The sequence below is a fragment of the Mesoplodon densirostris genome, chromosome 3 (genome assembly GCF_025265405.1).
Source record: "Mesoplodon densirostris isolate mMesDen1 chromosome 3, mMesDen1 primary haplotype, whole genome shotgun sequence".
In the NCBI taxonomy this organism is placed as follows: Eukaryota; Metazoa; Chordata; class Mammalia; order Artiodactyla; family Ziphiidae; genus Mesoplodon; species Mesoplodon densirostris.
In genome coordinates, this window is record NC_082663.1 from 112,468,453 (window position 1) to 112,485,514 (window position 17,062).

At 40.1% G+C, this 17,062-nt stretch overlaps 1 protein-coding gene across 1 annotated transcript; it reads right to left on the bottom strand.

Annotated features, from left to right (window-relative positions):
* Nucleotides 1-12,819: 12,819 nt before the first annotated feature.
* IL5 (interleukin 5) lies at nucleotides 12,820-15,092 on the bottom strand. Its single transcript, XM_060091924.1, has 4 exons — nucleotides 14,949-15,092; nucleotides 14,712-14,744; nucleotides 13,026-13,157; nucleotides 12,820-12,918 (listed from the first exon to the last, which is right to left on the bottom strand). The coding sequence occupies exons 1-4, from the start codon at nucleotides 15,090-15,092 to the stop codon at nucleotides 12,820-12,822; spliced, it is 408 nt and encodes a 135-aa protein (XP_059947907.1).
* Nucleotides 15,093-17,062: the final 1,970 nt, after the last annotated feature.

Consider the following 17,062-nt stretch of genomic DNA (forward strand, 5'->3'; position numbering starts at 1 on the left):
GACCTTTCCAAATGAGAATTATAGGCTCAGGGCACTCTAACTCCACTTAAAGATACGCTCCGAATACTAGGATATGTCTATGGCAACTTTATAGCAGACCCTTATCTCCTACAGCCATAAGGCAGACTGAGCTGAAAATTAGGCTCAGGGTCTGATTATTTGCAGGTCTTTGTAGCACTTCAAGGGAGAATAGCTGTGTACCTTTGACATTCTTCTTTATCAAAGTTGGGGCTCTTATAGGGAAAGAGTAAGACCATGAGACCTGTGATAGGAAATTTTGGGTGGGAAAACCTGAGACTCTTGAAAGCCCCAGTTTTTCTGAGGCCTCCTTAACTGGCATAAGCAGCCCTTTCCCCATTACCAGAGTAGAGTAGCTTCTCCTTGTTTGGAGACAGAATAATTATTTCTCCTGAAACATATGCTTCACATGATGACATTTGTTCTCCTTGTGACCCTCCCTCAACATCCCTCACTGCCTCTGGGCTAATAATCAGAGTCAGATCTCAGATAGCCTGTTTCAGTTAGGGCCCAGTCAGGAGACAGAAACTATACCAGTTACTTTAATAGAGGGAATTGAATATAAATAACTGTTAAGCAGGCATTTGAAAATGAGAAAAGCAAAAAGGGAACAATATATGTACCACGTCTTCTTTATCCATTCCTCTGTTGATGGACATTTAGGTTGCTTCCATGTCCTGGCTATTGTAAATAGTGCTGCAGTGAACATTGGGTACATGTATCTTTTGGAATTATGGTCTTCTCTTCAATAAGTGGGCTGGGAAAACTGGACAGCTACATGTAAAAGAATGAAATTAGAACACTCCCACACTATACACAAAAATAAACTCAAAATGGATTAAAAACCTAAGTGTAAGGCTGGATACTATAAAACTCTTAGAGGAAAACATAGGAAGAACACTCTTTGACATAAATCACAGTAAGATCTTTTGTGACCCACCTCCTAGAGTAATGAAAATAAAAACAAAAATAAACAAATGGGACCTAATGAAACTTAAAAGCTTTTGCACAACAAAGGAAACCATAAAAAAGACAAAAAGACAACCCTCAGAATGGGAGAAAATATTTGCAAACGAAGCAACTGACAAGGGATTAATCTCCAAAATATACAAACAGCTCATGCAGCTCAATATCAAAAAAACCCCAAACAACCCAATCAAAAAATGAGCGGAAGACCTAAATAGACTTTTCTCCAAAGAACATATACAGATGGCCAAGAGGCACATGAAAAGATGCTCAACATCACTAATTATTAGAGAAATGGAAATCAAAACTACAATGAGGTGGGCTTCCCTGGTGGCTCAGTGGTTAAGAATCCATCTGCCAATGCAGGGGACACGGGTTCGAGCCCTGGTCTGGGAAGATCCCACATGCTGCAGAGCAACTAAGCCCGTGCACCACAACTACTGAACCTGTGCTCTAGAGCCCATGAGCCACAACTACTGAGCCCGCATGCCACAACTACTGAAGCCCATGTGCCTAGAGCCTGTGCTCTGCAACAAGAGAAGCCACCACAATGAGAAGCCTGTGCACTGCAACAAAGAGTAGCCCCCAGGGCCTCCCTGGTGGCGCAGTGGTTGAGAGTCCGCCTGACGATGCAGGGGATACGGGTTCGTGCCCCGGTCTGGGAGGATCCCATATGCCGCGGAGCGGCTGGGCCCGTGAGCCATGGCCACTGGGCCTGCGCATCCGGAGCCTGTGCTCCGCAACGGGAGAGGCCACAACAGTGAGAGGCCCGCATACCACAAAAAAAAAAAAAAAAAAAAGAGTAGCCCCCGCTCACCGCAACTAGAGAAAGCTGGCGTGCAGCAACAAAGACCCAAAGCAGCCAATAAATAAATAACTTAATTAATTAATTTAAAAAAAAAACTACAATGAGGTACCACCTCACACTGGTCAGAATGGCCATCATCAAAAAATAAATGCTGGAGACGGTGTGGAGAAAAGGGAACCCTCTCACACCATTGGTGGGAATGTAAATTGATACAGCCACTATGGAGAACAGTATGGAAGTTCCTTAAAAAACTATTGCAGCAATGTTTACAATAGCCAGGACATGGAAGCAACCTAAATGTCCAGCAACAGATGAATGGATAAAGAAGATGTGGTACATATATACAATGGAATATTACTCAGCCATAAAAAGGAACAAAATTGTGCATTCGCAGAGATGTGGATGGACCTAGAGACTGTCATACAGAGTGAGATAAGTCAGAAAGAGAAAAACAAATATCGTATATTAATGCATATATGTGGAATTCAGAAAAATGGTACAGATGAACCTATTTGCAAAGCAGAAATAGAGACACAGAAATCCAGAACAAATGTATGGACACCAAGGGGGTGGGGGGTGGAATGGATTGGGAGATTGGGATTGACATATGTACACTACTGTGTATGAAGTAGTTGGCTGGTCAGTGACTACTGTATAGCACAGGGACAAAAAAAGAGAAGGTACAATCTGTTTGCAGGACATATATTAAGTTAACCTTAAAAATGCATTCCAATACACATTAATAAGTGCAGACAAATACTGTTTGATTCCACTTATATGAAGCATTGAATTTGACTAGAATAGTCAAATTCATAGAGTCAGAAAGTACATTGGTAGATGCCAGGGGAGGGGAGGGGGGAGGGGGAGGGGGGAGTTAGTGTTTAAAGGGGACAGAGTTTCAGTTTAGGAAGGTGAAAAATTTGGGAGATGGATTGATGGTGAGAGTTGCACAACAATGTGAATGTACTTAGTGCCACTGAACTGTACAGTTACATATGGTTAAAATAGTATGTTTTATATTATGTGACTTTTACCACAATAAAAAACCATTTTTTTAAAAAGGGAACAGGAAGGGCTTCCCTGGTGGCGCAGTGGTTAAGAATCCACCTGCCAATGCAGGGGACATGGGTTTGAGCCCTGTTCCAGGAAGATCCCACATGCTGCGGAGCAACTAAGCCCATGTGCCACAACTACTGAGCCTGAGTGCTGCAGCTACTGAAGTCTGTGTGCCTAGAGCCCATGCTCTGCAACAAGAGAAGCCACCACAATGAGAAGCCCGCACATCACAACGAAGAGTAGCCCCCTGCTCGCTGCAACTAGAGAAAGCCCGCGCAGAGCAGCGAAGACCCAGCACAGCCATAAATAAATAAATAAATAAATAAATAAATAAATAAATAAATAAATAAAAATAAAAAGGGAACAATAAGGTATTTTATGAAGCTAGCAACTGTGGGAAGCAATTACCACCTGTATGGCTGGGTATCAAAGGGAAAGGGTTAACAATATTAAAACCTAGTACCTTGGAGGGCCTGAAACTCAGACCTCTGAGAAGTGGGCACTGCCCCACTGTTGGTAGTATTTCTGAGCTCAGGAAATGGGTTTATGGGAATGGGATCCAGACCTCTGAGGGAGTGCTGACTGGCTGATGCTGCGGTCCCAGAGGGAAATGAGGTTGTGCTGAGGTTGGTTCTATGAATATGGGAAAAACTGCAAACTAATCAGTTGCTGCTACTGGAACAAACTGTTGCTGCCAGGGTTAACCTTAGGGTTAGGAATATGAATATTAAAGGTGGGAGTAGGAAAAGAAATAAAGAATAGGAAGCAAACAGAAAGGATCAAGTCCCTTCTTCCTCCAGCCTCCTAATCTAGCTTCTGCTATTGACAGATTCTAACAGAGAAAGAGCTGGCAAAGGAGAAATTGGTTTGCAGAACCCCAGTTCCAGCAGAGTATAAAAAGTAGGTTTGAAGCTGAGAGGCAATAGCTTTTCAAAACTGACATACAGTCTTGGCAAGGAAGTGAAAGGAGCTCATTAATATGTACTGTCAGAATCCAGAGCATAGTGGACCTGAGGCTATTAGTTTAGAAGAACTTAAGAGTTGAGTAGGTTTGAATTCATTGACATGGGGGCTACTTACTGACTCAGGATTTAATGTTTTGGCAAGAACACCTTGCCAAGAGCTAATCTTGACAATTTGCTGGAATGGCCCTTTGAAACCTGACCCTGATGAAGGCCTACAGAATATGAAATGGAGGTACCAGAACTTCCTTTCTGTGGTGTTGAAGCTCTGACGACATTCCCTAGAGGGCACAGAGAACACTCCTTCACTAACACAGCAAGGGATGCACTAGTGAGAAGAAACAGGCATCATTGCATAGCTTGGTAGTGGATGTTCTCTGTAAGCTGGGTTGAAGGTGGAGGACGCTTCCGTTGACTCCCTAATATCAATGGGCACGATGGGATCCCTAGAATGGCAGTGGCCAGGTTGGGGGCACTTAATCATCAGAGAAAAGGTGGGCATAATTACTACAATTGGCAGCAAGGCTATAGTGGCAACCAGGGTGCCTTGATCTTTGACGCTTAGGGATTTATAGTGATGGCTGTTAACCTTAAGTTGTTCCTAGAGGCAAGAAAGGTGGATAATCAATCAACATGCTATTCAATGTACAGTCGTCCCTCAGCCTTAGACCAGCTTGCACAAACTAGCCCTCTGGCTAAGAACAATTAAGAAAGCTGTATTTAAATAGATTTAAAAATCTATTTTAAAAATCAGAGAGCTAACAAGGCAGTGAAGACTTAAGATACTAAGGTCCTAGAGAGAAGGAAACTTAGAAGTGAGCCTGACATGGCACAGCTTTTGCCTTGGGGCATTTACTGACCAGTAAGCATTGTTCTAGAGGTTGAGGAGCTGAGCCACAGAGAAGCTGACAGAAAAGCTGTGGCTGAGGGACTGGACTGTGGATAAAGCAGAGTTTTAGGCGGTCTCATGGGTAAAATGGAACAAAAATGGAAGTTCAGTGCCCACCAGGTAGGTGGGGTTCCTGTAAATACTGCCAGGTTTTCACTTGGGACCCCTGAAGACTTACACTCTCAGAATAAGAACTAACAAAATAAACCAGTCTGTTAAAACCAAAGCCCAGCTTTCTATCACCCATCTCAGACTAAATTAAGATGGCCTGTCCTTATGCTAAAGTGAAATAAATCATTTCTGGAGGAAAATAATATCATCCTGTATAAAATAGTAACTGGGTAATTCCTTCTTGCATTTCAGACCTTCCTTCTGAGATGATTTTTCTCCTTGCAGAGGTGCAATCTATCGAGTTCTTTTAGTGAGAATTTATTGGTTTATCCCAGTTTTTGTTCCTCTTAAAATGTTTTTAGCCTATTTTAAAATGGGCAAAAGACATGAATAACACCTCACCAAAGAAGAGGTACAGATGGCAAATAAGCATGTGAAAAATGCTCAAAATCTTATGTCATTATGGAATTGCAAATTAAAATAACAAGATACCACTACACATCTCTTAGAATGGCCAAACTCCAAAACACCAAGTGCTAGAAGGATGTAGAGCAACAGGAACTCTCATTCATTGCTGGTGGGAATGCAAAATGATACAGTGGCTTTGTTTTTGGTTTTGTTTTTCTTCCAGCTTTACTGAGTGTAGTTGACGTACAGCACTGTATAAGTTTAAGGTGTACGGCATAATGGTTTGACTTACATACACCATGAAATGATTATCACAATAAGTTTAGTGAAATCCATCCTCTCACATAGATATAAAATTAAAGAAATAGGAAAAAAATTTTTCCCTTGGCATGAGAACTCTTAGGGTCTACTCTCTTAACAACTTTCATGCATAATGTACAGCAGTGTTAATTATATTTATCATGTTATACATTACACCCCTAGTACTTATTTATCTAAAAACTCGAAGTTTGTACCTTTTGATTACCTTCATCCAATTCCCCCTGCCCCCAGTACAGCCACTTTGGAAGACAGTTTGGCATTTTCTAACAAAAACTAATACAGTCCAACAATCATGCTCCTTGGTATTTACATAAATGAGTTGAAAATGTATATCCACACAAAAACCTGTACACAAATATTTACAGCAGCTTTATTTATAATTGCCAAAACTTAGAAACAACCAAGATGTTTATCAGTAGGTGAATGGATAAATAATTGTGGTACATCCAGATAATGGAATATTATTCAGCACTAAAAAGAAATGAACTATCAAACTATGAAAAGACATGGAGGAACCTTAAATGCATATTACTAAGTGAAAGAAGCCAATCTGGAAAGGGTACATACTGTATGATTCCAACCATATGACATTTGGAAAACGTAAAACTATGGAAACAGTAACAATAGTAGTGATTTCCAGGGCTTAGGAGGGAGGGAGGGATGAAAAGGTGGAGCCAGGAGATTTTTAGGACAGTGAAAATATTCTGTATGACACTATAATGGCAGATGCATGTTATTATACATTTGCCAAAACTCATAAAACATACAACACCAAGAGTGAACCCTAATGTAAACTTCGGTGGTAATGATAAGCAGTATAGGTTCATAGATCATAACAACTGTACCACTCTGGTGGGAAATGTGGATAGTGGCGGAGGCTGTGCATGTGTAGGGTCAGAGAGTATATGGGAAATCTGTACTTTCTGTTCAATTTTGCTATGTACCTAAAACTGCCCTAAAAAATAAACTCAATTAAAAAAAATTTTTAGTTCATCCTTATTTTTGAAGGAAATTTTCACTGATCATGGAATTCTAGATTAACAGTTTTTTCTAACATTTTGAATATAACATTGTGCTGTTACTGGGCTTTAATTTTTTGCTGTTGAGAAATTAGCTCTCACTCTAATTATATATCCTTTGTAGGCAATCTATCTTTTCTCTCTGGCTGCTCTTAAGTGCTTTTTTCCCCCCTTTGGTGTTTTAGGCTTTTACTATATGTATCTACGTATTGGTTTCTTTTAATTTATCCTGCTTGATTCACTAGATGTCCTGAAGCCATGGATTGGTGTTTTCATCAACAGTGGAAAATTCTCAGCCATTGTCTCCTCATATATTTCCTCTTCCCCATTCTCTTTGCTCTTTCTGGAACTCTGATTAGATGCACATGAGATGTTCTAATTTTATCCTCAGTATCTCCTACGGCTTCTTCCTAGGAGAAGGTGTTGGGGATCCTGAGGAATGGCTGCTCAGCTCTGTTTCATAAGTAGCCCTGAGAATGGATTGCAGAGTAGAAGGAAGGGAAGCCATCTGGCATTTGCCTTGGACTTTGTTTAGGGTCACCTATAATAGGGAACTTTCTCAGTGAGAAATACTCACCAGGACTTGGGCCCACAGAGGAGTGCAGCTTCTGGCTCTGGGGCTGGGCACATACCAGGGTGCCATGAGGTTCGCCTGACCTGCCTGAGAGGCCCTCACGGAAGCTACTTTGTGGGAATGTCCATGATGCACTACATCAGAAAAACCCTGGAGCCTCCCGAGTTGGTTTTTCCACACGTGTGTCAGCACTTTGTTTTTCAGATGTACAGCCTGCTGTTTCTAACTTCTGTGGGTCCCTAAAATGGAGGGAACATGGGATCTGTCTGCTCCTTGTGGAGGTAAGCCTCTGTATCATCCCAGATGCTAGAGGAAAATGTTTCTTTTTAATGTGTATTATGGACTGAATTGTATTCTCCAAAATTTGTATGTTGAAGCCCTAATGCCTGGTACCTCAGAATGAGACTGAACTTAGAGACAGGGCTTTTAAAGGAGTAAATAAGTTGGTCAGCCTTATTTTCTACTTCACTGATTTCTTAAGGCCAAGAGAATATGACTTCCTCAGAAATTAAGGGAGAAAAAAAAAAAAGAAATTATGGGAGGGTTGGAATGAGACATACCAGGGTTTGAATCCCAGCTGTATCACTTATTAGCTGTGTAACCTTGGCCAATAATTTAAACTCTCCGAGCCTTTGATTCCATATCATAAAAAAGAATAATTTTATCTCACATTGGCTTGTGATGAGAATTAATTGAGATAGTGATATAAAATGTCTAAGGAAGTCCTAACCACAGTAAACGGTCAGTAGACGGTAGTTTGGTTCCCTCCCTTGACAAAACATTGGAACATTGCAAACATCTGTTGAGGGTCTATTGTATTAGAGATTAGTGTTACCCTTTAGTATGTCTGATTCTCCTCTCTTTCTGAGCACATGAGAGAATTGTATTTCCTCCCACCCCTCGAAGTTACTCATGGCGCTGTGACTTGATCTAACCAATGTGATTTAAGTGGAAGTTTTTAAGAACTGAGGTGTGATTCTCCAAGGGAATGGCAACAGCAGTTGCTGATATGGCAGTACCATAGGATGGAAGCATCCTGGAACACTGAGCCAACACTTGGAGGACAGCTGCTCTGCAGGGCTGCCCAGACCACACCCATAGTGTGATTAAGAAAGAGACTTTTGTTGTGTCCTTCTGCTGGGATTCAGAGGTGATTTATTACTATAACATCATTTAGATGATTCTGACTGATACATATTCAGAGTTGTATAAGGTGGATCTGAAAATACTACAATATAAAAACAAGAGCTCTGATAGAGGAATGTCCAAAGTAATGCAGGACACCTAATACTGCTGGGAGTAATAGCCAGGGAGAGAATCAAAGAGGAGGTAGTACTGGAGCCAGACTATGAGAGCCAAGATAGAGGGATGGATGAAAACATCCAAAGGGCAATTGCATGTTCCCCACATGGGAAAAGACAGATGTGCTGAGACAGTGTGGGCAAAAGCACAGAGGTGTAAAAACTCCTGGGTAATCTGGGAAGAATAAGAGCTAGCATACCCTACAGAACTTCTCCCCAGTTTTCCACGTAGAACATTTCTTCAAAGAACATATAGGCCTTTCAGGACTTCCCTGGTGGTCCAGTGGTTAAGAATCTGCCTTCCAATGCAGGGGACTCAGGTTTGATCCCTGGTCGGGGAACTAAGATCCCACATGCCACGGGACAACTACTGAGCCCACACACCACAACTAGAGAGCCTGTGGGCCGCAGCTACAGAGTCCACATGCTCTGGAGCTTGCATGCCAAAACTAGAGAGAAGCCCGTGCAACACAAGGAAAGATCCCACGTGCTGCAACTAAGACCTGACACAGCCAAAAATAAATAAATAAATAAAAAATTTTTAAAGATCTGTAATAAAGAACTAATAGGAAAAAAAAAGAACATATATGCCTTTCAATACAATCCTTTTCTACCAATACTTACATAGGGAAAATATTAGATATATGTCCCCAAAACTCAATGCATTTTTAAACAAAGTGATGAGGGAGGGAGCTCAACAGAGAAAGCCTTTAGGTTTACTCCAAATATATTGGTAGCATATCAAAGTTCACAGAAGACAATTGGAAAGGCTCTGAATGTCAACTAAAGGGACATGTAGCATGTTATATGGATAAAGAGGCCATATTAATGGTTTAGTGATCAGGAAGTACAGTTTTAAATATTTTACATCCTTATTTTACCACAATATATTAAATAAATAAATACAGAAATAAATTTTAAAATATTTTACAACCTAACATGTTAGCTTGTTGCTTATACACAGGAATTTTACAGTGTTTTGTGTTTTATGCTTGGAAAATTGGTTGAGGATTTTGGATTGAGATGTAATGCATGAAAACTTTTCCCATTTAAATAATAAGAATGAGGCTCCTGGTTAGCATTTTCTTGCCAGCAATGTTTAGTGAGAGATGCCTGTATTTCTGAATGGCAGGGCTTGGAGGGGACAAAGGTATGACCTGTGAAGGAGATGGACCTGAGAGCCAGAGGTTTTTATGCCCAGAAGTGACATAATGGCCGTGAGTGTATTTTATCAAAAGCCCTGACTTGACAGTCATGAGGAGAGCCTAAAGTAGGGAGCTGGTGATGACTTGAGTCTAGGTGAGAGGCAAGGGCCTCAACTGAGGCAGCGGGGATGGAGAGGGGAAACTGGAGAGACATTTCCGAGGCTGAATGGTGGATGGAAGGGCACAGAGGGTAAAAGTCAGGGAGTCTTCCAGAAAGGTGATGGGAAGGTAGTCATGGTTATATTAGCCAAATAGGGAACCTCAATGGAAGAGGAGAAAGAAGGACAAGGAGGACCAGCAGCAGCAGGTTTGAGGGGATGAGGATGGATTACAAAGAGGGACTTTGGTTTTAGATGCATTGTGTTGAGGTGTTCTCTGGAAAGGTTCCTCTGTGGCCCTCCAAAACCCAGCCTAATGTTTCACTCTGGCTCCTCCCACTGGGCAATAACAGCGACATCACTAAGACAGAGCGCAAATAGATGCTCTTTTATTGGGATAAGCTTTGAGAGGAAAAGCAAGACTCATGAAAGTTTTCCTGTAACCTGGAGCCTTCCAAATCCCTCTCCTTTGATGCTCTAGGTTCTGGAGCCCCACAATAGTCAGGCTAGGTGAGGGAGCAGTTGATATAACTTGTAAGAATCCCACTCTTTCTGTCCAGGGGCCATCTGGTTGGCATTGCTTTTACAGGGAAAGTAGAATCAGCTGAAGAATCATTGTTTCTGCCTTAAAAATCGTTGGTGGATCTAAGAAGTCCCATTTTGGTTAGTTTCATACAGCCCTGTTTGCGTTCAGCTTCTCTGAGATGGTAGATTGGTAAGAGTTCATTAGTGGGACTTTAGGATATTCCAGCCTTAAATCCACAATAACTATATTGGACCTTGATAAAAAAAGTGGGAAAATGACTTTTTTTCCCTGCCAAATTAATTTTATTTTTATTTTAATGGAGGTATAGTTGATTTACAGTATTAATTTCAGGTGTACAACATAGTGATTCCAAATTTTTCAAAATTCTATATGGAGTATAATAGATTATCCTCCATTTATAGTAATTATAAAATATTGACTGTTTTCCCTGTGCTGTACAATATATCCTTGTAGCTTATTTATTTTATACATAGTAGTTTGTGCCTCTTAATCCCCTACCCCCATATTGCCCCCCTTCCCCTCCCCACTGTTTGTTCTCTATATCTGTGAGTCTGTTTCTTTTTTGTTATATTCACTTGTTTGTTTAACTTTTTAGATTCCACATATAAGTGATAACATACAGTATTTGTCTTTCTCTGTCTGACTTATTTCACTAAGCCTAATACCCTCCAGGTCCATCCGTGTTACAAATGGCAAAATTTCATTCTTTTTTATGACTGAGTAGTATTCCATTGTACATATATATCAATATATACACCACATCTTCTTTATCCATTCATCTGTTGATGGACACTTAAGTTGCTTCCATATCTTGGCTAGAAAATGACCTTTTTTGAGAGAGAATATAAGTTTACAAGGGCAGGGAATTTTGTCTTTTTTATTCACTGACAAATCTTAGTCCCTAGAACAGTCCTGGAACATATGGGAGCTCAATAAATATTTGCTGAATTGAATTAAATTGACATTCAGTCTCTTCTCAAATTGAGTTTCCTGTTTCCTGTCAGTTTCGAGAATAGTCAGCGTAGTACTGTGCTGACACCTCTTCATCATCTCAGCCCCAGCTATTGGGGCTTGGTGGGTGCACAAGTTGGGAGCCTAAGCCACAGCAGAGTGCTGACTACCATACCTGTGTTTGTGCTGGAAGGGAAATATGTCTTCTTGCACAAAAGGACTTGTATTCTCCCACCTGGGAATCTGTGTCTGACTGCCCTGGCCCCTCTCCCACACCCAGAAACAGTAGGAGCAGTTGCTTCACACAAGCAGTCAAGCGCAACACGTGCAATCTATGCAGATAATGCCCAGGGTAATGGCACCATCTGTAAGGCCCTGTAGCACATGGCCACAACTCTCTCCCAGCATGCAGTAGGGCCTGTGATCAGTAAGCGAAGGAAGGAATTAATGGCATAGCTGAATATTGTTACTGGGCCTCTCCTCCAGGTCTCAGTTTTAAAATATATCTTAAAGAACATATTTTCTGAATCCTTAAGAAATTTCCTCAAGCAGAGGAACTTCCAATTATGGTACTGATAGTCATAAACAGGCAGATTGGAGTGTTATTCTGCCTAATGCTGCTCTGCCCCTGGGAATACAGATGATGGGCACCTCTAGAACCTAGCCTCCCCAATATAACTGCCTACCAGTGCTTCTCTGACCATTGTTATGCCACAATGTCAGGTGAGGTGAAGAACCCCCAGGTCACAGTGCTCTGGGCTCCACAAGGAGCGTTTCTTCCCCAAACTGGCAGTGGGATTGGCCTGCCACATTCTTCTCATAGGCTGGGAAGAGACCTAGATACAGATTCCTACACTGCCTTCCTCCCCAGGGGAAGCCGTGAAACTCATTTTAATTCTCTGGCCAGTTCTGGAAGGCCCTTATAATCATTCATTCATCACCTCCCATTTTACCTGCACCAACCTAGGTTCTGGGTATACCATGGAGAGGAAACCAGGCTCCAGCCCCTGCCCATGTCCCTGCTACCCCCTTCCCCACTAAGTCCTGCTAGATCTCATCCACCCATGGTATGCCTAGCAACCTGCGACTTCTGCCACCTGGAAGATGGGAATGCTCTCCAAACTTGGCATGTTCTCACACAGACTGTGCTCACTTCAGAAGTCAGACAAAGGCCAGCAACAAATTGAACCAGAGTTGTCTATTTTTGTTTTATTGGAACATAGCCTAAGGTGAAATAAATATTAATTTTCCAAGTTCTCAATTATTTCATAAATAATATTAAGTTAACAGACATTTTACAGAATGTTATGTTAAATAAGATAGATAAAAGTATATATCTATTTTGCTTAGAGCAAACTGATGGAAAATACTTCAATGATTCTGATATCTGAAATACAGCTCAAATATTTTGTTTTTATACTTTCTGCCTGTGTGAGGTAGCAGTATGCCTGAAATATTTACTTTGCCTCTGAAGTTTCATTACACTGAATATTAAGGCCCCACCCTTGGTTGGCCCTCATCCTTGTTGCAGTAAAACATCCTTCTCCTCCTCCAGAATCTTTCGCTACAGTGAGACAGGTTGGTCTCAACTTTCCGTTGTCCACTCGGTGTTTATCACATTAAGAAAAGTTTGCAGGTAGTCTAGGAATTGTTTTACTCTCCATCTTTCTCCTCCACACTTCTTCTGTGAAAAGAGTAGACAGTAAGTATTGCAGGAAATTGTCAATTCTTGTAAACATAGGCAGAGCCAGACAAATTTACTTAAGTTTCCACTAAATGTTTTTAACTTACTCTTTGGAGGTCTATTATGTATTCTTTTATTAAAAACAAGTTTTGGAATAGTTTTTCCACGGCATCCCCTTGTGCAGTTTGATTCTTCAATGTGTCTATTCCCTGAAAGACTTCTTTAATGCATAGTTGGTGCTAAATGAGGAAGATTTAAAAACTATAAATAATCAAAACAAGGTATAAAAATTTAGTTCCAGAAGTTAGTTGTGTTGTTTACATGAGTTCTCTTCTCCAAAGAATATTTTACTTGTTCCTTTTCCAAGTGGCAAACCACTTCACACTGAGATATAATTTCCAAAAGTAGATAAAGTTTATATAACTACTGAGGAGTTTTACAAATGATATAAATTAACTCCTTAACCGAAATTAAAATGTTTAGGAAGTATAATGCAACTACAATACTGATTGAGCTCCCATGAGTTTCCTTTTGTAGTTCTAGCTGGTAATTTTATTCTATTTAGACTAATTAAATCATATATTTTACATTTTAATACAACCATGACATACTCCAAATGTATACAATTCCATTATATGGTCATAATAATTTAAATATGTGGAAATGACACATATATTAATATAGGGCATTCATTGTATATTTTATTTTATTTTTTTCATTGTATATTTTAATGTCTACTGACCATGATTTTAAAAATATAAACCTAACTTGCTAAACTTTCAGAAAGACATGAGAGTGAGAGGAAAGCCATAGATAGAGTTGAATGGAGACTAGGAGGCCTCTCTCACCCAGTATGGAATTCTTCCAGAAAGAAGCACTATTTACAATAGCCAAGACATGGAAGTAACCAAAATGTCCATCAACAAATGAATGGATAAAGAAGATGTGGTACATATATACAGTGGAATACTACTCAGCCATAAAAAAGAATGAAATAATGCCATTTGCAGCAACATGGATGGACCTAGAATTATCATACTAAGGGAAGTCAGAAAGAGAAAGACAAATACCATATGATATCACTTATATGTGGAATCTTAAAAAATGATACAAAGGAACTAATTTCCAAAGCAGAAACAGACTCACAGACATAGAAAACAAACTTATGGTTACCAAAGGGGAAAGGTCGGGGGGGATAAATTAGGAATTTGAGAGTAGCATATACACACTACTATATATAAACTAGATAAACAACAAGGACCTACTGTATAGCACAGGGAACTCTACTCAATATTTTGTAATAATCTATATGGGAAAAGAATCTGAAAAATAATATATATATAAAAGAACAGACATATGTGTGTGTATATATATATATATATATATATATATATATATATATATATATATAACTGAATCACTTTGCTGTATACCTGAAACTAACACAACATTGTAAATCACCTATACTTCAATTAAAAAAATAAATAAAATTTAAAAAGCATATAGTGAAGAAAAAGACATTAAATACCTAAAAAAAAAAAAAAAAGAATGCCTTACATGAGGCTCTTTGAGATGGAGAACTGACAACATCACCAAAGGGCCTGATCCACTTGTTTAATGAATTCTACTTGTAAAGTTATTCCTAATATTTATAAGTACATACATTTGCATCCACACACACAAAAACAAAATGGAGAAAATTAAATCATTCCAGTGATAACTAATGCTTTATAGCTTAAAATATGAAATTTACTTATTCACTCAATCATTTATCAAATCTTGATTTAACTTACATTTGTATGTTCGGGAGTAGGAATCATCAAGTTCTGAAAAGGAAAGAAAATATATTCATGTTTAAAGCACTCTAGCACTCATAACTTTTAGTAAAATTCTTGCTAGTAATATGGTTATCAATTATATAGTACTAACACTCTCATAATTTCATGATTAATGACAGATCTTTAAAAATTAGCCACCACAAATGATTACCTATATATTTTAAAGACTGTAGGAATCAAAAAGAAAATTACCCCGTCACCTATCAGCTGAGTTCGATGAGTGGAGAGCAGTAGCAAGGTCTCTGCCACCAGTCTATTCATGGGACTTTCTACAGCAATGACACAAACGTAGACAGCTCCAAGAGCCAGCAAACTCAAATGCAGAAGCATTCTCATGGCTCTGAAATGTTGAGCGTTTGCCTTGGCAAAGAATGTGCATAGTATGAGATTTCATCCCCAACCAATTTATTCTCTCTTTGAGGAAATGAATAATTTCTAACAATCAGATAGAGAATGCTTAATAATGGCATATAGTGAAACTGTTTCCAATGCCTGTACCTTAAAAAATAATTTTACTTTTATCTTTTGACAATAAAAAAAATCCCTATTTTTCACCTTTAAAAACATTTTCCATTACAAAAGAAAATCCTTAGGTGGATACATCATTGCCCCACATTTGCATTTCTTAAAATCAGAAGATTGAATTTCCTTTTAAAAGATTTGCGTAAAAAGAAGTATAATGTAAACCACTAAATAGAATTTTATGCTAAAATATGTAAATATCGAGAATTTCTTTTCACGTCAAGTAAACTCTAATGCAGTTGTAGCCAGGTTGATCTGTCTTAAAAAGAATTGAAAATACTGGTGATTAGAGCAGAGACCATCAAAACTTAGCTGGGTCAAGTTGTGTTCACTGGGGTCTCAATTAGGATCCTTTCTGTTGCCAGTGATCAAAAACCTAACCCAAACTGGTTGAAGCCAAATGGGGGATTTGTTAGCTCATACAACCAAATGATCCAGGGTGGAGGTTCCTTTATGTTGCTTATCTCAGTGACCATTGTCTTCATTCTCAGGCAGTGACCCATTCTTGGGTCACTGTGGACCCAAGATGATGTCCAACCTCCTGAATCTATATATACCCTGTTCATGAGCCTCAGGAGAAAGCAAATTGTGTTTTTCTGATCGCTCAATTAAAAGTCCAAGAATTTAGCCTTGTTCACCCTTGATCCCATGTTCACCCTTGAACTGTGGCCAGGGGTATGAGATATACTAATTGGTTCTCCCTGGGGCTGGAGATGGGCTTCATCCCACCCAAACTTCATACCTGAGAAAGTTGGGGCCCTAGGTAGTAGTAAGAGGGACCTAGATGCTAGGAAGGCAACCAAAAAACATCCGTCACAGCCACATAACATATGGGCATGGCCTCTCCTTCACATCCCACAAGGGTGAGAGTGTCCTTTCACACCCTGGGTGGGCCATGTATGAATAGGTGTGATCAGGGGAATCAGCCTTTGTGTACCTTAGGCTCTGACCTATAACCCCAGAAGGGAGCAAATGAGGCCCCCTTCTAGACTACACACTTCCTTCTTCCCTGGCCTTAGCACACATAATGGAAGTGTAAGCCATTGCTTATAATGGAGAGTTTCAGTGAGCATCCCAAAGTGGTTCTGTGTTGGTGGCCTGAAAGCCTGGCTTTAGGACTACCTTGAGTATCTAACACAGATTGTACCAAATATGAATTGTTACCTAGAATCCTTTTCCAAAGCTGGATGTAGTTCTGTATGTGAAATAGAGGCATCTAGGAGGTAGACAAGACTTTTATTTTATTTTTTAAAGATTTATTTATTATTTATTTATTTTAGGCTGCGTTGGGTCTTAGTTGCGGCATGCAGGATCTTTGTTGAGGCATGCGAGATCTTTCCTTGCGGCGCGGACTTCTCTCTAGTTGTGTTGTGTAGGTTTTCTCTTCTCTAGTTGTGGCACACAGGCTCCAGGGCACGTGGGCTCTGTAGTTATGGTGCATGGGCTCTAGGTGAGGCACGCGGGCTCAGTAGTTATGTCGCGCAGGCTTAGTTGCCCCGTGGCATGTGGGATCTTAGTTCCCTGACCAGGGATTGAACTCACGTCCCCTGCATTGTAAGGCAGATTCTTTACCACTGGACCACCAGGGAAGTCCCATCAAGCCTTTTACATGGGGGTAGTCACAGCTCTGCACAGGTGGGATAAAAGTAGTATGGGACTTTAGTGGCAGCCTTCCTGTACCATGTCTGGTTTTGTTTGTGCTAAAGTTTTGGACTCTTCGTTAGACATGCCTGGTTTGAATACTTGAAAGCCCTTTTCCTTGAGACTGCAGGAGTGACCGTGGC